Source organism: Haemorhous mexicanus, chromosome Z (assembly GCF_027477595.1).
Source record: "Haemorhous mexicanus isolate bHaeMex1 chromosome Z, bHaeMex1.pri, whole genome shotgun sequence".
Taxonomy (NCBI): Eukaryota; Metazoa; Chordata; class Aves; order Passeriformes; family Fringillidae; genus Haemorhous; species Haemorhous mexicanus.
In genome coordinates, this window is record NC_082381.1 from 55187472 (window position 1) to 55209571 (window position 22100).

Here is a 22100-nt window from a genome sequence, read left to right on the forward strand (position 1 = left end):
TTCAAGCCTGTTTTGTTCATGACAGCATTTCATGAGTAGTTTCTCTCTATCTCTGTCTCAGCCTATGAACCCTTTGTTGTATTTTCTCTCCCTTGTCCAACTGCAGAGGAGAGTGAGAGAGAGAGAGTTGGTGAGTGCCTGGCATACAGACAGGGTCAATCCATGACAGTATTTTTGGTGCCATGACTTGGATTCAAATTGAGGCTGCTGCCACCACAAGAACCTGACGCAGAGTGAAGATGGTCACATACTTGCTTTATACTTGAGTGATTGCTAATGGGGTGATTTCCTATCAGGCCAGAAATTGAGAACACTGATTTCAGTGAAGTTACTCTCTAATATATCCCTTGCACATGTGATCAGACTGTCCTGGCTATGGCTGGGGAAATCCAAAACAAGTTCTCTGAACTTAGTCATTACACAGCTGTAGACAGAGTAGAGCAGTTGACTTTATTTCTCTGACTAATAGGAGCATTTCCTCTAGGGGCACCACCATTGTGAGGAAATAAACCCCTAGACACTTCCCTTGTAGGTCTTTCAAGAAGACTTTTCCACTTTCGATGAATTTCCTTTTGTGTCCCTAGGGACCACAAAAAAAAGATTAACCTTTTATACTGTAATATTGTGCACAGCCAAGGCCCCTTTTTGCATTTATCTTCTGTTGTTATTACTATGTTCCTCTGAGGTGACCAATGATGAATTATTAATTGTTTTATATTGTTTTCTAAATTACCCAGCCCTTGGTCTCCCAGATCTTTCCTATTGGTAAGGGGATCTTTCTATCTAAAGTGCTTATTTTCCATTTGACTTGTGGTTAGAAATTAACAAGCCAGTAAAACGTCAAAACAGGCACACATTTGACTCAGGCTGCTTGGCACTTGTTCATCCTATGTAGCTAACCAAAGAAAGCCAATCCAGACATAGGATTCTGCCAGTAGGTCCTGGCAGCCTGAGCAGCATTACAAAGAAACTTATACATATTCCTTGTTGCATGTGTAAGATCAGCTGTAGGTTTATTTTAACTTTTTGGCTCTGGTTCAGGCCATTGTAATCAATATCTGGCTTGGATCAAGATTGGCTATGATTTTTTTATATTGTCTGCATAAGAAAAGAGCTCAAATATAGAGAAATTCAGTCTGATGATACATTTAAAAGGCACAGTGGTTTCATTTATAGCCAGTAATACCAGCTTTTTCAATTCATTGCATATTTTGAAATATTTGAAAACAAGGCCTATTTAAGAGTCAGTCAGACTTGGGTCACAAAATTTAAACTTCAAATAGAAATGTAAAACTAAAACAGCTGTGTTTAAAATATTGAAGACAATTAAATGTATCCAAATGAGCTGGGAAATAGTCTTCTTTTTTGTGGCGTAAGACATATCTGCTTTGTGTAAGAGAACAATACAGAAAGGCAGCAATTCCTTTTAGTCGTGTGTAGAATCACCACACGACTGAAACAGTGCAGCTATGAAATACAGCTCCTGTTAGGTCAGATGTAATGCTGCACTAGCACATGTACACTCTATACACAGCTGTATACTGAGCAGAAATGTTGACTTGTGTTCCACGTAAGTCAGGGGTCTGGGATCTATGTGTCATGGCTTGATGCAGGTGTGACTGAAGACATCTGAACACAGGAACTGGTGCCTTTCAGGAAGCCTACAATTGTATCAGTTATTTCAGCACACATAAAAAGTGTGCATTTTTAGCACTGCAGGAGTTGATTACATAAACATTCAGGTTGCTAAACACCTCTTAGAGCATAACCTAAATGTCTCTTATTTTCCAGCAGCTGAGTAATTATTCCCTGGTAAACCTTGTTTAAGCAGTACTGTATAGCATTTGTAGAAAATTGCCTTCACCTTTATAACTGTAGTTCTTTAAGCCAGTGTCTTTGCACATTCATATGCACATAATTATATCCATCTGCTATAATGAGATCAAAGAATGTTTATTTTAACTGTTAATCCAAAATGAAGTCAATAGTTGCACCAGTTTGTCACTTAACAGCTCGAGATTGTTCTTTGATTCTGCTCCTGTCAGCCAAAGATTATATTTGGAATTAATGAAATTTTTATATTTTTAAGTCATAACTGTAATTGCATCTCAACCCCTTCAGCTTGAATACAAATGCCGTGTTTGGGTTTTTTTTGTTGTTTAAAAATCAACATTGCTCCACAACTGACAAACAGTAAACAACTTCCTTTTCTTTTCCAAATTTGACCATGAATCACCATATGTTTCTGAGTAATTATTACTCAACCAAGTGGTCTCAGTTAAGTGAGCTAAAAAGACACTTGGCATGAATGAAGTTAGATAAACAGAAGCATTTCCACTGTGACACTGTTATGTGTTATAGGAAAACAGCTTGTAGTGATTCAGTCCCATTTTAAGTCAAGAGGACAAATAATTTTGTCCAAATACATAAGAAATAAGTCAGTATAGAAGAGAACAATCCAGCTCCATTCCTTCTAGTAGCATCCCAAGCTGGGAAGATGATTCTCTGTTCAGATGATTCCAGACAGCTGGCAGCACACTGCATTAAGCTCGGTGATAGTCCAGCCCCTCTGCCCTTGCATGCACAGTCCTTACTCAAGAACAAAGTTCTAAACTTGCCAGAATCAGCTTTGGTGCATTTATGGACTCAGCAGGAGTTCTTATATTTGCTGGCTTGCCTAATGCAAGGTTATTAGAAGATATGTGAAGTTTCAGATACAGACATCAGGATTTTAAAACATGGATATTCATATACATTGATATTCATATACGTTTCAAGTCACGTTGTAACTTGTGGAATTTTTACAAATTGTATTCATCCTTTTCAATTCTTAGTACTGATTTTATTAATTAGAGCTTATAACGTCTTTAAGATGCAGCTCAGTATTTTCGAAGGAATTACTAAATCATGCTAAACTTTGGACAATGTGCGCTCATTTCCGAAATGAAAAGAGAAGATATAAATCGTGGTCTTCTGGAGAGGTCAAATGAGGATATTAGCTGGAGGACTCGGCGCGCCATCTCTTGGTGACACCCGGAAGCCCAGGAAGGGTGTTCCATCTGTGCGCGGCATCTGCTCGCGGAGGAGATTGCTGGGCTGTGTCCAGTCACTGGGCCACCACTGCCCTGGCAGAGATTGTCAAAAATGCAGTTACCGAAAGGACTAAATCCGTTTTCGACGTGCCAAAACTTACTACCGGCAATTTTTGGACAATTTTATGGCTGGTGAAAAACAGTCATCTCACGGAAGTCAGCAGCGTGATTTAGACATTCACCGTAGATCACTTCATCTCCACAGTGGCATATTCCCGTGGCAGGAATCCCCACGTTATCTGCCATATATGGACGAGATACGGAAATGTTTGAGGCAGTAGCCGTGTTTTAGGAGACTCTCAGCCCTTTACACGTAGAAATAACAGCTGGCGCTACAAATATGTTGAAGAATCGCGTTTGTTATTTCCTGCCTGCTGCGTGCCCATCATCACCCGCCGTCCCTGTGCAAGTCGGGCATCCCCTTGCTGTCCTCATCTCTTTGTTTTTGCAAGTGGGTTCATCGGGGGCTTTTCGGAGAGGTTGGTTGGCGCGGGGCCCGGGCGTGGCCGTGGCGAAGCTGTCGCCGGGGCCCGGCGCCGCGAGCCGCGGGCAGCAGCGGGCCGAGTGCGTGGCGACGCCGCGTGCCCCGGCCGGGCCGCAACCTGTTACTTTAAGGGCGGGCAGGGGGCGGGGAGAGGGCGGGGCCGCGCTGAGGAGCTTGCTTACCATTGGCTGTCGCGCGGGGCCGGTGCCGCCCCTGGCACTTACTACAGTGTCCCTCGCTGTGTCAGGCAGGAGCGCGGTGCGCATGCGCGGCGGGTGCTGCGCTGGCCGGCGGGGTTGGGGCGAGCGCTGGGGCTGCCGCGGGCGGGGAGCGGGAGCGCGGGGAGCGGGCGCGGGAGCGCGGGGGGCCGGAGCCGCGAGCCAGAGCCGGCAGCCGCCGCCGCCTCAGCCGGAGCAGCAAAACAGAGGATGCCTGCCTCCCGCTCGCCGCTTCTCTGCGCGCCCGCCATCTCCTCCACGTCCTCATGAATTAGGGCTGCTCGGTGGGGGTGGGGGACGGCAGCGAGCGTCCCGGCGAAACCGGCGCCCCAGGCATGGCCGGCTCGGTGAGTGAGTAGCGCGGGTCTTCTCCAACCCTCCGCCCCGCGCTGCCCGGCGCCACCGGGAAGGGGCTGGCGTGACCGGGAATTTATCTTCGCATGCTGCTTTCCCTGCTTCCCGCTGCTCCCGGTGGCGGCGCGGCGCGCGCACGCACTTGGAGGGAGCCGTGATCCTGCCGCCGCAGCGCGGGCAGCGGGCGCGGAGGCGCCGAGGGCAGGACGGAGCGTCCCTGACAGCGGGCCCCGGGTCGCCTCCCCGCGCTCTCCCGGTGACACCGAGCGCTCTCCTACGCCCTCGCCTGCGGGGCCGTTTTTTGTTGTTGCAGCGGTGCCTCGCTGGTTTTGCCAACTCTCCCCCCACCAAATCCTTTCTGCCGTGTTCATGTTACGGCTGTGTCCGTGTGTCGCCGTACTGCCCGCGATGGGTCCGGTTCCTCCCGGCCGCCAGCCCCATCTCTCTTGTTGGGGCGCTCACCGGCCGCTCCCCGCCTCTTCCCCCGCAGTGTGCCGTCCAGGTGAAGCTGGAGCTGGGGCACCGAGCCCAGGTCAGGAAGAAACCCACCGTGGAGGGCTTCACCCACGACTGGATGGTGTTTGTCAGAGGGCCTGAGCACAGCAACATTCAGCACTTTGTGGAGAAAGTCATCTTTCACCTGCACGAGAGCTTCCCCAGGCCGAAAAGAGGTAGTGGGGTCTCCCCTGGGATAAGCGCTTGGAGGCGGCCCGGAGCGGGCACAGGCGATGGGTCTGTGCCGGTCTCGGTGGAGAACAAAAGCAGTCGCCAGTGCGGTGGTGGGCTGCCGGGGCTCTCTCCCGCCGATTGTAGGGCTGTCTGGGGTCGGGGGAGTCTCCTCTCTGCCCCTTCACGCACTTGCTGCCCCGGGGTGTCCACTCCCGTTAGCCTGTGGTCACAGAGCTTGGTCCGGCCATGGGTCTGGGTCCTGATTCCTTCTGGTCTCTTGGTGGTGGGTGGCACGGAGTTAGCTTCTGTCCCAGGGTAGGTCCTCACTGGCGATTTTTGCCCACGTGTTACTTCCTTCTGGCTTGTTTTGTCCCGATGTCCTGTATGACTGGAAATAAGGATACCTGTACATGTGTTGCTGTTCCAGTTTTGGTACTCGTGTTTAGATTCCTTCAATACCCTGCTTGTTCATCTCCTGAGTGTCATCTTTTCGTGAGTACATAAAAAGGTCTCAAAAGGTGCATTTGTAGTGCGCGTGTGGTGCATTTGTACCCATACAAGTTTGGCTGGGAGACGTGTAAGAAGCCTTTTGTTTTCGGATCTGTTTCCTGAGCCTTTGCTTGTGTTGATTATTGTAGTGGGATTGGTTGAGGTAACAGTACAAATAAAAGAAGTGAGCACATTTATTTATCTATACAGACACAATACTTGGGCATCATCTTTCATTTGTTCTGTTATCTTTATTGGCTTCTAGTACTTCTCCAGTTCCTTAGAACAACATCGTCGTAAATTGTGTCTCTTTGGAGCTAGGGGGGGAAATTGAATGTTCATGGAGCAAAATACAGGAAAAATTTGAGTGTTGAGATCAAAAAGCTTTGCTTTGTGGTAGGATAAAAGCATATAGTTTTATTTAACTATATTTAACTTTGTTTCTCAGTCAGAAAATACCAAGCTGTGACTTTTTTTAATCAGTGTTTTCTCTAGAATACTTTCCTTTTCTTAAGCATCAGAGTGTAGGAATTACATTATTTCAGCTCCAGAGTTTATCCTCTGAAGTACAGGCTATTAACTCCCTTTTATTTTCATACTGTCAATGTATTTTTTGGATCTATTTAAATCTGTGCAGTACTACACAAACGGTTTTCAGTGAATTGTATGAAATACTGCAGTCTTATTGTTGAACTAAGTTGCCCAGCTTGTCTTGGTGAGTCTTCCTCTTGCTTTCTTCTATTTCTTGTGCAAAAACCAGGACTTTAAGTCAACCTAAATAGTTTGGCAGAAAACGTCCTGAGAACAGATCTAAGAAGCCTAAATAGCTGAGGTGGTATTATTAATATTCAATGAGTTAGAAGATGTATCATTAAATCAGTGGTAGAAAGTGTGCTTAGTACTTGAAGCCTGGTCTGCATAGAGGTTGGTCGTGATCCTCTCTGCTTTTATTATCTCTGCTGTATTTATTTGCTTGCTGAAACATGAATCTGCTTCCCAAATTTGGTTGCTAGGTGTGATGTGGAGCTTGCTAATAAGAACATAGTTCAGGACTTTTGCAAGTGAGAGGTACATCATTTGCTCTTTGCTTTGTGTCTCCAGCTGCTGAGTTCAGTTACACAGTCATTTAAGTAATTGTTTTAGTGTTTATTTTGGGGTTTTGTTTGTATGCATAATTTTCTTGGTGTGGCAACAGCTGGGAAGGATGCCCTCTCGTATAGCCTGGGAGGGGACTTCTTGTATAGTGCTTGTACCTGCCTTGGGTTGTAGGAGAACTCTGCAGCCACTTTCTTTCAGCAGATTATAACCTGGATGGCAGGCGCTCCATTCACTTCTGGGCTTCGCTTAGCTTCCTGAAATTACTGGTGCTGAAGAAATTTCAGGTCCTTGAAATCACATTGGGGGAATGGTCCATGCGTGAATTACCTAGAATGTTTTCTGCTATTGTAAAGTGTTTAAAAGAGTGGTGGGAATATGTGCTTTTTTAGTGGTAGCAGTTTGTCTTTCTACTTTAGAAGTACTGTTAAAATTTTTGACTGAAGTATTCGAAGGTTTTTTTTGGTCTCTGTAAATCAGTGCTACTAGTTTGGTTTGATAGCTCAAGTGTTGCATATTTAATAGGAATGATATGCATGTTTGAAGTGTTAGTCAAACTACCTGTTTTCACTTTGCCTGCAGTTATATTCTTTATTATTTTAGCATAGGATAACTTACTGCTTTGAGATACTCAGTAATTTCACAAATGTTTCCTGAGCCATTGGTTTGGCATGCTGAAGTTAGGTGTATAAGATTAATCAAAAGCAAGTACTAGTATACTGGCAAGCCATAATAGCGCCTAGTTGTCTGATAAGTGTTCTTTTTATCTCTACGTTCATGATAAGAGTGGCTGCTCTGAGATGTACACATGTTAGGAAAAATTTTAGTTGTTTAATTGTTATCTGTAAAGCTTATGGATCAATTTGAAAATAAGAAATCAACAAGCTAAGATAGGTGTTATTAACTCATAAAGTATTTCTGTTACTAGATCACTTTTTATTAGAGACACAGTAATTACAGCTACCAGGGAAGGCAAGGGAGATAAATTATTGCCAGGTCATTTGCTTTGCAAATTTATGAGAATAGCTGGATAAACTGTCAGTTTGCCAGCTACAACTATGGCTTTGCTTATCTGTTTATGCTAGAAATTTTGGAAATACTAAAAGTTGGCAGTGAGTTTGCAAAGGTGTGTCCAAGTGTTTGTTCTGCTAATAGTTGCTACAGAGCAAGCAGGGTCCTGTATCCCAAAGTGTCTTTAGTTTTAAGGTGGCAACATTACTGGGGTGGTGTTCAGTCACTGGAGTGCAGAGCAGGTTGATTTGTGTGTGTTGGCAGGATGGAGGGATGATGGTGACCAACAGGGGACAAAGTGTAGATAAGCTTGAGTGACCTTATGAAATAGTATTCTTCATCTTTCAGTCTGTCTCACCTTAAAATCCTGAGCTTGAGACTGTGGTTTTATTGCTTTCTGTTTGCCTTATGATGACTGAGTACTCAAGTTTATCCTTGCATGGTGGAGCATACAGGAGTGTGCAGTGATTTGTCCTTTTTACTTCATCCTGTTCAATGGGCTGCTCTGCTGTTGATTTCCATGAGTAGTTTCATAGTGGGAGGATGGAAGCAGGACTGCTAGTCACATTTTGGAGAGTAGAGTCATGCCCAGACTCAATTTCGAGTAGTATTTGCAAGACAAAATCTCGCTAGGATCGTCATGCAATCACAAATGCTACTGTTTGCAAATCTTATCTGCTGATGGTTGAGCGAAGATATGGAGAATTTTTAAGATTCTACCTTTATTTCAAAGCATGTACTGCTTATCTTTCATCATTCATGTGAAGAAAATCAGCCTGTGTGTAGAAGTGAAGTATTTTAAAGGACATCTGTGAAACAAGGTGTGTCATCGGGTTGTGGTTTTGATCCCCTGCTATACTGCCTCCAAAAGAGGAGCTGTTGTTCTTGCATTGTAATGTGTCTCATTAATTGCATGGGTGCTAGGCAATGTAGAAATATTTTCTTCTTGACCAACAAATGCTGATGCTCTTTAACAGTTGCCTGACTTACTCTTTCTCTTACAGTATTTCATTTGGATAAGGAAACGTATCTCTTGCGTTTTCATGACTCATAAGCACACCTCAAAAATGGTATTGGAACTAGTGTGTTCTGAGTGGTTAAATTTCTCTTAATCTGTGGTGCTTTTTAACAACCTAAATTTTTCCTATTAAAAAAAAAAAAAAGGGTGGGCAGTATTTCTTTGCTAATCGCTTACTCAGTGTGAAAATTTTGGTTTGGTCACTGGAATGTTTTAACTTTAGAAGTGGGAGATGTTGCTTTTCTCTGTGGAACCGAGAGCAGTGCTGCTTAGTGCATCTCTTAGCTCAAGAAGTTTTACCATGATATGGCAAAGTGGTGGAAGTAAAGCTGCTTGGTGTTCTAGTACAGGAAGGACCAGCTGCAATTGTCTTCTAGAAAGCTCACATTTCCAGCGTTGGTTGTTTTCATTAAGGTATTCTGTTAGTGCAGAATGAGATTTTAGTGAATCATAATAGTTTGAAATTTATCTGGTTACTGTAAAAGATGCCTTTTGCTATTCTTGTTAAATTATTTTTCCTTTTCACGATTAACTGCAAAAAAATACCTTTTCGTGCTGCGTTTAAAGTCAATGAGAGTCTTAACTCTATTAATTTTAGTGAACTGAGTGATGTGAGGGTAGGGACCCATGACCAGATTCTTCCTAGATGATTGAAGTTTTCTGTTCAGACCAGCTAGTGCAGGCAGACCATCAAGATTTCTAAACAGGCAACCAATTTTATGATGTGTATTTCATTAGAATATTTAGCTACATTTGAAAGAATTTAGATCAGTTTTAGGTCTGTTTTCTTTGCATTTTTTCCCCTCTTAAATTTGCCTGAGCCTAACTATCTAAGTGTGATAGGCACACAGTAATTTCTTTTTCATCAGTCTAACAGATAGAGGTTTCATCTTTTAGGTCAGTTGTGGCTCTTAGCTGCAGGATGGTCACATGAAATGACTGATATCTAGTGAAGAACTTCATTTGTTTAACAGGAAACTCCTGAAACTTTATTTTGCTACTACTGATTATGAAGGTGAATGTTTCAAGAATACACATGTGGTTTTAGGTGCACTTTATAATTCAGCCAGTAGCAATTCAGAAGGGCATTTCTCAGACTTAAAAGAAAGTGTAAAGAGTTTCAGTATAGGGAAGCTATCACATTTTATATTTACATGAGTGACATCAGAAAATAATTGGTGGTTTTCATTTTCAGATACTTCATGAATAGATAACCCGTTTTCTAATAAATAATTTTGCCTTATTGGTGTGACTCAAAAGATAATCACATTCAAAGCCAATATTTAGGCTTTATTTAGATGTAAACAGTGTGGGGAAAAAACCTGGGAAATAATAGGGCTGCTGCATCCTCCAGTGTCAAAAACTTTTCTAGTCTATTTGCACAGTTTTTTAGGTGATTTAGTTGTGTGAATTATGTGTGCTTATTTTAATTTAATGGGAGGGATGCTATTCCTACCTACATTTCTTTTCCCTGTAAGCGCGTTTCTGCAAGGGCAAATGCCGATTTCTGTCCGAAACTGCCAATCAGTTCTGACTCTGTTAAGTCGTAAAAGATGAACCTTAGTTATTTCACATTAGGTTAAATTTGTATAGCGTTTAGCTGCTGAAGCAGTATTTTTAGTCCTAAAAAAGCTCTATTTACTTCTTACTAAAGCTACAATATTAATATTCATTGATTGTAGCTTTTCCAGATTTTAGATGGCAGGAAGTGTAGTTTCAGGGCTGTTGTGCAAAAGATCTTTGGATAGGTGTAGAATACTACTTGGTTGAAGTAGAGAAAAACAGATTATTCTGTGTAAGATCAAATCTATCACTTTTTTTTTTAGTAAGACAATGGAGAAGATACCTCAGTATTAAAACTGGAGTTAGTTAAATTTTTTTAAGAAAATAAAAACAAGTGTGTTGTTCAGTAATTATTTTTATGACTCTATTTACGTCTGTACAGTTTTTAGCCTTAGAAAAATAAATGTATCAGAAATGTTTAAACTATGTCTTATTTACAGTTGCAGGTTAGGCAATATGAACTGCAGGCATAATTGTCTGTTAAGATTTAATAACTTGTAAAATGTTGGATGTAGATTTGTTACTCTTTTTTTTCTTGTGGTACTGTTTAAGTATGATGGCTATTCTTGTAACAATGTTGTGCAGTATGGTTAGGATTCGAGTTTTGTGTGTTGGGTTTGATTTTGGGGCTTTTTATAGTTTTTAATTCAGGTTTTGGGAAGAAATGTTGGAGAGGATTAATCTGTCCTTTGTTCTGGTATAATCTGTAAAAAAGACAACTTGATATGTTTGGGTGGCAACGTGAATGTAAAGCTTGTTGATGATGCTTGCAATAGCTGGGGAAAACACAGTTAATTTATACATGTTTAATCCAGAATTAAATCTATAGGCTGCTGAGGCTTGACTACATGAGTTTTTGTGAGATTCTTGTGATGAACACCTGCAATTTTAAACCAACAGAGTTCAGTCCATAGGCAACCATCCTATCCTCTTTCTTCCCTTCCTGTCAGTGATTGATGGACATATATGAAGACAAAGGAACAGTCAAATACTAACAGCTGTATATGTTTGCATGAAAGTTATGATTTCTCATCTAGTCGTGAAACACTTAGCTTGTAATTTAAGATGTTTGCTTTTTGTATGATTTTTGCTTTTTTGATATGCCTTTTATTATATATAAAGGACTGGAAGAACAGACTACTGTATAAAATGTTTGTATACTTACTTAAATAGCTGTGCGGGAATTGATTTTAAAGTTAAATCTATTTATATATGTCATCAGAGCTCTTATCAGTATCTTTGGCTTAATTCTCTCCCTTGTATGCCAGGTATGGGCTGTATTACACTGTTAGTGCAGGAGTTTGGCACAGGATTATCTCTGACTTTCTAGAGGAGTACAGGTTTGTTTCTTTGAGCTCTCTGGGTGAGCCCAGTGGGTCTGTATGAGTTTGATTTCAAACTTTGTGCGTGCTATGGTAACAGAGATCTTGACAGTTATAACCTCATCTAAAAGACAGATCAAATGTAATTTCTTTTAAATGCAATTCAGACACATTCTGAGCAGCTGATGCCTACAAATTGCAATTGAATGACTGCACTTGTCCATAATTCTATGTAGAAAACCACATGACTATACAAGGTAGGATGTATGTACTTTTCATAGGACATTTGGTCATAAAGGTAAATACTGGCATAGGTGTTTCTATTTTCAATTGTTTATGATAAAGTGAATTATTACATGTAACAAAGCAAAACAAGGGTAGAACTGAATGAGCAGTGTGAGGTGGATTGATTTTGCTGATAATTCCTATGATATATTGTGGTTTGCAGTAAATCTAAATTTACTATTTGCAACTGCTTTTCTAAAGCTTGTACAGAGGAATTCCACCCAATTCAGTGGGACACTAATTGTTCTGCTCTTTCTAGGTAGAAGGAACGTGAACATAACATACATCTTGAAGTAGGGGTTGACAGACAAGGTGTAGGCTTATAGGGGAAATTGAGGACTATGTATACTTAGTATACTCTTATACTTGTATACTTAGAAGAAGACAATATTTTACCTTTCATGTGCAAACTTAAAAGGGCAGGTGATCCAAGAAGGAAAGATGTGGAGATTCAGTGTAAACAGAACTACTTGATGTTGTGGGCTAGAGGCTAGCAATTACATTGTTTTCCATCATCTGTGTGGAAAAATGGCAGGTCCTAAGATGTTTGCTGTTTCTTGAAGCAGCCTTTCATGTAATGAATTTTGATTGATTGGTATTAAATTGGTAAGTGAAGTTTTAATTCCTCTTGTTATCATGTACAAGGCTCTATAATATTAAAAAATGTGTACATTTCATTTTGCATAATGTAAATTCTAAGTGAGTATTTTATTAAAGAACTTGGTAAAAATAATTTACACAAGGGGGTTTGTGTCATCACAGCATTGGCACCATCTTTTACTGAAAAGAAGGAGAGGGTAGATTAAACCTGAAATCTTGTGTGCTCTCTGGACGTGGAGATGCACAGATCTGGTGTAATATTCCAGGGCATGTATTTTTTAGTTAGGATGATGCCAGATATAAATACACTTGTTGGGTATTTTTTGTTTTGTTAGTTTTCTTCTTCTTGCCCAGCCTTCTTACAGCACAATGTAATTCTGGATACTCTTGGTGTCTTAAAATGACTTAGTATGGCTACAAGGAAAAGCTAAACTATGTGAAAGAGTAAAGTATATTGAAATTGTATAGTCTTTGACTTGTTTCTGTTTAAAGGTCTTAATGAGTATTTCTTTGAAATAGCTCTAACAAGGTGTTTCTTTAAATATCACTAAACATAAAAAGCTGAAAAGCTTTCGCATTTAAAAGAGTTGTGCACCCTTGAATTATTTTTTTAGGTGATGTTGTGTTTTGTCTCTGTGGCATAAGCTTTTGCTTGGGGAAAGAGATGGACACTAATAAGCAGAAGATAGTTCTTTTTAGCCAGATCCAGTGCCAAGCCCTTTGTACCCAATTTCCAGTTGCTGCCTTCACTGGAGTAGTGCTTAGTAAGTGGAGGTGCTGCGGAGAGTCTGTGTCCTGTGCATAGTGTGTGCTTGCTTGCTCCATCTGTGTCTCACAGGGCTTGGGGGTTTTGTTTGGCTGAGCACTGGCCCAGCAGGCACTGCATTCCAGGGCCTGGCTCCTGTGCAGCACAGGCAGCATGCGAGGGAGTGACCCAAGGGACAGGCCGAGGAGGAGGCAGAGGTGGATATCTACGGCCAGTGGATAACTCTGCATAGGATCCACAGTGGAGTTTTTAAGAAATTGGGAGGAAGGCTGTGGAATGGTTTTCTTGTGTTTGAAGACTGAATGTGGAAAGGATTTATGCAGATTGTTCCCCAGATTTAGTAGCTGATAAGAGAATGGAAGTGCAGTTGAACTAGTTTTGGACTAGGTGAGTTAGCTATACAAAGAAGTTCTCAACAGGTAAATTTCAGATATCTAAAAAATTATGAGCTGGGCATTGGCATGAGGAATAGCGAGGAATGAAGAGATAATGATAAGAAACACACCTAAAAAGTATATATATATATTTGAGCGTTAAAAAACCCCAAAAGGTGTGTTTTGTAAATGTATTGCTTTGTTTAGTGTTTCTTTTAGAGGCTGCCAAAGTAATCTTTGTTTACTGGACAGAAATCAAAGATACGGTTCTTGTAAATTTCTCTGTAATATTGAAGATTCCTAATCTATTTTGTTGTTGGTACTATTAAGGTTATGTCTCTTAGAGCTGCAGAGGTCTGCTCCTGTCTGTGATAAAATTCCTGCACTGTTAAGACTAAATATTTTTGGCACTCAAGTTGTTATTTCCTTGCCTGGCTGTCAGTAAAGTCTGAAGTGTTTTTAAGTGCGTGGCTTCTGTGAGTATTGTAAATGATTCCATTTGTACCTAAAATATTCTAAAACAAAAGGTCCTGACTTAAATTTGGTGATGCTTTTTTTGGGCCCTTTCAGTTGTGCTGTGTTTTAGCCTATTTCTGCAGAATATTGCAGTGATGTCTTTTCAGCAAAATATATTCTACCCATAACCTATAATCTACTCATTATCCATTTCAGTTAATAGAAATGGCAATATAGCCATACAGTTGCATTGTCCTTACTCTTTGAAGAGTAGAGATATTTCAGGAAGACTTCTCAGGCTGTAATTTTTTTTTTTTTTTTTTTTTTTTTTTTTTTTTTGAGATTGGTCTAAGACTCTTTTGCTTAAGAAAAAGGCAACGAGAACACATAAATGTGTTCCCTATCTTGTGGTCTTAAACTCCTCTCTGTGTGAGCAGGGGGGTTAAAAACCCTCCAACCAGTCTCTGTAATTACTAGTATCCTTTCTTGTAAGGATTATTGGCTATTATCATTCTCTGTATAAATTCTTCCCTAGGTAATTCTTTAAACAAAAGATATTACAGCTGATTTAAAAATGCTGTAAGGTATTTGTGTATAAATTACTGTGAAGCAACTCCATCCAAGCTCTTTAAATGCCTTTGGCAGTCGTGTGCAAATACACCAAGACCAGCCCTTGAACCTAAATCAAATAAGGCAGCCACCATCAGTAAAATACTTGTTTGCTTCTGCAGGCATTGCTGTCCCATCCTAGCGCCGCCCTTCTAGTGGGTAGCCTGGAAACTAAATAGAAACAAATTTGTTTGTATGAAGCAGATCTACATTAGGTTACTTCCTTGAATTTGTGATATAATAGAGGCAAAGTCAAACAATTGCAGCAGACCTTGCAGGTGTTGAAACAAAAGTTCAGTTGTATTAGATTACTGATCTTGGACTGCAGGGATATTTCCTTACATTTTTGTCTTAAGGCCTGAACTGAAATTTACATTATTTGAAATACTAATAAACTACTTGAAGATTGACATTTTAAGCATACAATCAAAAATAGCTATTGTGTTTCAATATGGAATATTTAAAATGTGACTTGAGCTTATTTGTTTTTGTGGTTTTTTGGTTTTTTTTTTCAATTTGTATTTAGGAGTAGTTTAAATCTGGGAAATTGTCAATATGTGTATTTTAGACAATTTGGTTTCAGTTCCTTCCTTTGTAGTCTGTCCTTAGATCTAGGCAACAATATTTTCTTGATTAAAATCTAAATAAACCTCTTTTTTTTAAAATCAGTTTAATAAGCATTTGATATATATGTGTTATTTTACGCACACAATCTGTAAATGTGTTTACATATATTGTAATTTTATAGACTTTTTGTGATTTTGGAACCCAATACAGTGATTAGGTCAGTTTTCTTGCCTTGAAACTTCAGTCACTTAATCTATACTCAGGAAATTTCTGGAACATCCTTTTACTGAACAGTTTTATTCTGAAATAAAGAAAACTGACATTTGTATCTTTGCATGAAAAACACCAAGGGAAAGTCATGATGATTAAGGCTGGCATGCAGGATAAGGCATGAAAGATAAGGCTTCTTCTTCCTGCTCTCTGGAGAGAGTTTTCTTTAATTTATTTTCATGCAGCCTGTTGTATTGTACATTAATACTACATAGCTGGTGTCTAACCCACTTCTGTAAGCGCTTTCACAAAACCAGTGTGGGAGCCCACTGGGGGCCCAATGATTTAACAGCAGATTAAGGATACATTATGTGCAAGATGCCTCCAGCAGTGACCAGGTATGGGATTGAAAGGGTTTTTGCCATTTTGGTTGCCTAAGTTAGGAAGAGCAGACTTAATAAAAATTAGGGAAAATTCTAAATGGTCATGAGAAGCATGTTTTTCTGCAAGTGCCACGAAAGAATGGGAGGTGGCCACCAATCAGGAAAGGCCAAATATTAAAGGTTACTCTCCCTCATTTGGTATTCACTTTCTTGATCAAATCATTTGTTAGGGCTCACTAGGTTGGTACTTACTCTTAAGAGGATAGATTTAGAATGAAATTGTCGTTGTCTGTTGGTTTTTGGTTTTGGTTGTTTTTTTTTTTTTTTGGGTTTTTTTTTTTTTTTTTTTGGTGATTTGGTGGTTTTGGATGATGCTAATTTTCTGCAGCACTTCTAGAACGTGCACTAATTCTGCAAGGAGAAAAAATGTGACATGAGTGCATGTGCCTCATTTATACAAATTATGCATGTACTCATGTATACAGCCTTAGAATTGAGAGTCCATAATTCTGATTTAGTATTGACTCTCTGTTTGCATTCATACTGTGTGCCTGTGCACAGTAGGAATTACTGGCAAAAACTTTTTAGCCTTCGACTGAGAAACAGTGGATACTTAAGTAGCAGGGAGTTTAAAGATGTTTTGCGTTTTTTGTGTGTCTACACCAATGGGAATTATATTACTTAAATAGTATTTTCTTTGGCCAGTATGAAAGTTTCTCTCATGTAAAGAAAAATAATAATCAGTCTTCAGTTCATTCAGTTGAATCTCTTCGAAATTCCATGTTAAATGGCAAAAATGTTGCTGGAGTTTTTTGAAGGGATTATAGTGTTGTCCCCTAGCCTCAGAGATTTTTCATGGTTATCAGAAACCATGTCGGTACAGAAACAACTGGCTTCCCCAGCTTAAACAAGGAGGAGACCCTTCCATATTAAATATAACAATAATAATAATGCAAATGTAAAATACACTTACATAAATTCTCAGGTTCTTGTCTTTGTTGAATCTCTATGAATTGTAAATTGTTACTGGCAGTATCAGTACCTTAAAGTACCTTTGCTTCCTCTGCAGTCTTTGGTGGCTTCTGCATTTCCCTTTTTACATTAGGATTATTTGTCACCCTTTATTTGCTTCCACACAAGAAGGGGTGAAAGCTGAATGCTCAAATGTGCTTCTCAATTTGCAGAAAGTGCTGAGGAATCAGGTGTAGTGTGCCTTATGCCCTCTTTCTCAAGGTGTCTGTATCTTTGCCTTCTTTGAAGCAGTGTTGATTTAAACTGTTGCTGTGTCTTATCTGTGTTTGTTCTAAGTCACTTTCAAATATAATCATCCCAGTGCTAAGGTTTGGTGTGTTCATGTTTGAGCATGTGGGAATTGATATGCCTTATTTTCCTTCTGTGCCTTCTGGAAATTAGATTTTTGGCGCTGCCCTAAGATGGCTTTGAAGCCCTACAGGCAAGCTGGAATATCAAAGGGCTACAGGAATTCAGCCATAATTGTTTTATGGCTTGCCAGAAATCAGCCCTATTTGTATAGGCAGCATAGAAAATAGCTGTGATTTAACAATTTGGTGCGATTTATATCCACCATAAAAATAATAAAAAAAGTTAAAGGGGTATTTTGGAAGCAGGAACTAAGTTGTAAATGCTAATTGCTTCTCCGTTTTCTCAAAGGAACAAAAAGGAAACAAGGCTTAGAAAGCTTTCTATTGAAGAAAACTTAAAAAGAACCTTGTCTACTTTGAGGATATTTAATACTATACTTGCACGGTGAAATTGCTCCTTTTTTTTCTTTCATTTAGTGCATTTAGATCATGCTATCCAAAATGTACATATTAATATGAACTTATTTACTAGTAAGCCAGAGGGAGAATTCATGCAAACTTATGCAGCAGTATGAGTGAGTAGTCCAAGTGACCTCTCTTCTGGAAAGTTTGGATTAGTTATTTTTCTTTGGTGAGTGTAAGTTTGATTCTCTTGCTGTCTTCTGGAAGTCTTGCTCCAAATTACAGTCCATTTGTGACTGAAAAGTTAACTGTGCCAAGGAGGAACTGTGGTTTGATACATTCTTGGTTTCTTGGGGAAGCTCTCTTGAAGTGTTGGTACTCTTATTTGGAAACCAGGGGTCTGGAAGCATTGGTTGCCTATTTGGCTATACTGGGTACACTAAACATGTGGATAGATATGTAAGGTGATCCCAGAGCCCAGTGTAGGGGAGTGATGTAAGGAAGAAATGTTCTCTGGGTTACCATTCAGTGGCTTGTGGTAAGAGCAAGTGCTGAAAGATAATTTCTTAGAAAAATGAGCACCTGAAGAGACGTGACTTGGCACTAGGAGAACCTAATGCCATGATTTGGAGAGCTGTTGCTGTGTCTCCATGCACGTCTGAAGAGATGTGGAACTGCAGGTCGCTTGTAAAGTAACAAAACTAGTTGGTAGCAGGTGAAACAAGGATACAGGGGCATCAAGGCAATAGTGATGCAAGTACTTTTGAGCATTTAGTTGGGAATAATCTATATTCTGTAAATGCAGCAGACCATGAAATGAAAAAATGATCCAACTTAAAAATGAAAATTTGAGACCCAGAAAAATCAATGACCCAGTACAGCTTGCTGAGCATGGCAGAGGCTAACAATTCTGTACCAGTATTCATCCTTTTGCTTGTCTGTATAGGCCTGCAGATATCCAAGCTGTTTTTAGTAGATTAAGCACACCTGATTTCTTTCTCTGATCTCATTCTGGTTCTAGAAAGCTGCTGATTTCTTTTGGAACATTAATATTGTTCAAGAAGCAATGAAACTTCTGTTTGCTATTGGACTTGGTATGTGAGCAAGGTTTAGCACTTCTAGTACTGGCCTGCCCTATCAAATCTCAGTATTCCTGTTAGCTCTTACTCTGAAAATCTTTGAAAGAGATTTTTATCTCAAGAATTAATGCCATTCGTCTTGCTACCAGTGGCACTCCTGTTGCTCAGTCACTAGAAAGACTGATTTCTTAATTTTGCCTTGGTCTTGTGGTATCTGTAGGTGACTGGACATTTTAATAAGCGGAGGGATTTATCTTAAATTTGTTATTTCTGGATCTCTTGATTTAAAGCTGTTTTTTTCTGAATGGCTTTTAGCCTCTGTTTATGCCCTTAGTGGGTTTCCAGCTTTGATGTTCACCTGTTAAAGATGGAAGAAACACTTGAAGATTTGTAGGTGTGATTGTCATACAGACTTTGGGTCTTTTTCGGTAACTAAATCTTGCTTTTAAGACATAGCTATTTCTTAGTTTATGGTATTTGAATGTTGTCTCCTGATTTGAGTTGTCTAGGAATTTGGCCTGACAAGGATTGCCCGTCTTATAAAGCAGCGCTCAAGGTTCAATTCTTGGGCTCCTCTGTGAGGTAACAATGTCCTTGCTGGGATGGGATTATTTAAAAGTAGCCGGTGAGGGTAAGGGTTTGGATTCTGTATTTTGTATTGCATTGAATATATATTCCATTTGCTTTTTTGAAAAGTTTTGCCTGAAATGGAAACCATACAGTTGATCCAAGAAGGAAGACAAATACATGGTGCAAATACTTCTATGCAATGAAGTGTGAGAAATTGCACAACTTAATATTTAGCCTGAATTGAATTGCCATTCAGACTATGTTGTTAGAGGATTTATCACTTCAGGTAACTTAGGTGCAACTTGACAGTGCCGTTGATGGTTTAGGCATTGTGTAGCTTAAGTTGTTTCTCATGTAATTTACATTCTAAATTGTTACAAAGTCGTTCAGTTGTGGTAACATTCAGAGCGGTAACAGGGTGGAGACTTTGGATGTATCTCAATTAGCTTTCAAACACGTAACTCAACTGGCACGTGAAGGGGGACTCCCCAGCCATCTCGTGTAACATCATGGCTATAATGATTTCACTTTCAGCAAGTTCCTAGTATTAAATAAGTTTGAGATCTAACTTGTGTTGTTGTGAGACAGAATTAAATTAAAGGTTGATGTAGTTGTGATTTGTGGGCATCTCTGACCTGTGAGCTAGCCCACAAGGGGAAGAGGTGCATGTGCTGTGTATCTTCTACTTTATATGCTTGTGTGGTCTCATTTGGTTGCAGTTTTCCCCTTGCTATCTTTGTGCAAAGGAGCTATAGGCAGTCTGTGGTAGGTGAAGTGCCTTTGTGAGTTTTTCATTCCATACTGTCCCCATTCTCAGCTTCTAAACTAACAATCATGTGGCATTTGTGATTATCATGGTCTCCGTGCGCTAGTTGAGGCACCCAGAGGAGTTTATTTTCCATTTGCTGATGCGTGTATCCTGCACTTGTGTATGCATTGCAGTTCTCGGGTAAGAATCTGAAGTGCATCCATTCTTTCTGTGAGTGCTAAGAGTGCCTGAGAGACTTTAAAAGGTAATGGGTCCTTACAAGAGGTCTTGTTTATACCACTGCTTTGTACTTGCTGCTATGTCATTATTTCCTGTGTAAAGTTTATAGCAAAAAAACCCCAAACATGATCCCTTTTAAACATCTATAAAATAAGATCTCTAGCTGCAGAAAGTGATTTGCAGCTTGCGAGCTCATCTACCAAGCTGAAGTGCATTATGACTAACCTTATTGTGCCTTAGTTAAGGATGAAAATAAGCTGTTCTGAAGTTTCTCAACATGCCGCTTAAATGCTGTGTTCTCCTCTTCCTCTTTCTCAAGGATTACTGTCCTGGTTTTTAAACAACAGATTTTATTCTCAGAGCTCTTGTAAATACAGTTGGATTCATGCAATAGCAAACAACTTAGTAGAGTGCATATGTGAGTTGGTAGGTGTGGGTGCAGCCTGCTGTCAAAATGGGTGGCTCATCTTCTTCAGAGAAAGCTTGTCACATAAGATGATTTATTGTGTTAAAACAAAATACATCCTTCAATTCCTTGAATACCTAAGTATTGCTTTGATGTTCCTGCTAATGTATTGTGGTCTTGGCTCAGACACTGTGCTTTTAAGGAATTTCACTTATTTCTAAGACCTGCAGACTTTGCAACATGTTTGGGAGTTACAGGAGACTGCAGTATTAATTTTTAAGAACCAAAGGAAATTGCAAGGCTTAGGTAAAAGTTTCCACTCTAGCTGACAAATGATTATCTGCCAACTAGGAGCCACTCAGTTCTGTAATAAGAGAAGGGTAATAGAAAGCTTTTCTTTTCCCTTAAAAAGACAGCAATGTCATATTTTTAAAAGCTTTTTTCTTTAGTTTTTCCAGTGATACATTTTGTTTTTCTTGAAGTAGCCTGTGATACTCTGTTTACTCAGAGGAGTAAGATAAGGAAGACCAGAAAAGGGAGCTGTTTTAGTATTTTTAGAGTTTGTCCATTTCTGAAGAGCAGTGAATTCCCTCTTCATTTGAATGCCTGCAGGGTTACCAGAGTGAAAGTCATGTGGTACCTCCAGGAGGCTTCACAGCCCAACTAAGCAAAGGGTTTAAAAACTTCTAGTGTGGTCATGCCAGAGCTGGTCTTACACCTTCAGGTATCAGTGGTATCCATGCAACTCATGTTATGCTTTTTATGTTCTGTGTACATCTTGAATTTTTTACTCTGGTTTGTTTCTGTATAAAGCATTTAAATGGGTTTCTCAACTGGTAATCTTAAATCCCCAAATAAATTAGTCAGACTACTTCTTGGGTTCAATATTTGCAGGGGAAGAGGGAAATGACCTCATAACATCTTTCCTTCTATAGTACTTGACCAAAATGAGCTGGCATTTTTTGTTGTCTCCAGATCTGATGCCAGAGATGAAGGTTATTGCAGTGACACTTGAAAATATTCCACTTAGTTCAGTGTGCTCTTTTAAGAGCATCTACTTGGCACACTGTCACAGTGATAGCAGTGTTCGTCAGCTGAATGGTATACTAGTGGTGGAGAGTAAGCTGCAGACTGTCAGTGACATGGGAGCTGAGCTCTGCCTGCCCCGTGCTCAGAATTCTCTACTACAGGCACATAACACAGTAGGCTTTTATAGCGTTGTGGTTTAAGGTGGACATGTAACTAAAATGTGAAAAATGTGATTATTGATTTGGTATGTCTGTGATAGATTTAACTGGATGTGGAGTGTTACCTTTCTCTAAGGATAAACAAAAGAGGTCAGCACTGACTCAGACTCTTCTTACGGTTTTGACAGTTGTATACCAAAGCCATGACTTTAACACTCTGCAGAAGTGCTGATCCATACTGAGGCTGAACCACCTGTTCATTTTCCCTAAGAAATTAATAACTTGGCAGCCGTCTTAACCTCAATAAAACAGTGCAAACTTTTATTTCTCATACTGAGTATTTTTATTTATGACTCATCACTTCCTGATTCATGCAGTCAGCACAAGTTTGATAGAAATTTGAAGTTTAGTGGTTCTCTGTGGATGTGAAGTCTTTCTTCTACAGCAGAATAGTATCTTCTGGATCCAAGAAAATGAAATAAATTTTTGATTCTGAATGGGGCAGGCTTAAAGGTGCAGCACTTCCAGTGGTACTTCTGCACTTGGTATGCCATGTCAGACTTCTAAAGCGCTGTTCCTCA

The 22100-nt window shown here is 40.0% G+C and overlaps 1 protein-coding gene across 4 annotated transcripts in view; it reads left to right on the top strand.

Annotated features, from left to right (window-relative positions):
• The first annotated feature begins 3923 nt into the window (after nt 1-3923).
• Nucleotides 3924-22100, top strand: part of MLLT3 (MLLT3 super elongation complex subunit) — a 119591-nt gene continuing 101414 nt past the window's right edge. For 2 of the 4 annotated variants that reach the window (XM_059873618.1, XM_059873619.1), the window contains exons 1-2: nt 3924-4141; nt 4639-4819. In XM_059873618.1, the coding sequence (XP_059729601.1) occupies nt 4130-4141; nt 4639-4819 (193 nt within the window). In that variant the 5' untranslated portion in view covers nt 3924-4129. The remainder of the gene's footprint in view (nt 4142-4638; nt 4820-22100) is intronic. The other 2 variants (XM_059873620.1, XM_059873621.1) reach the window with 2 other exon arrangements.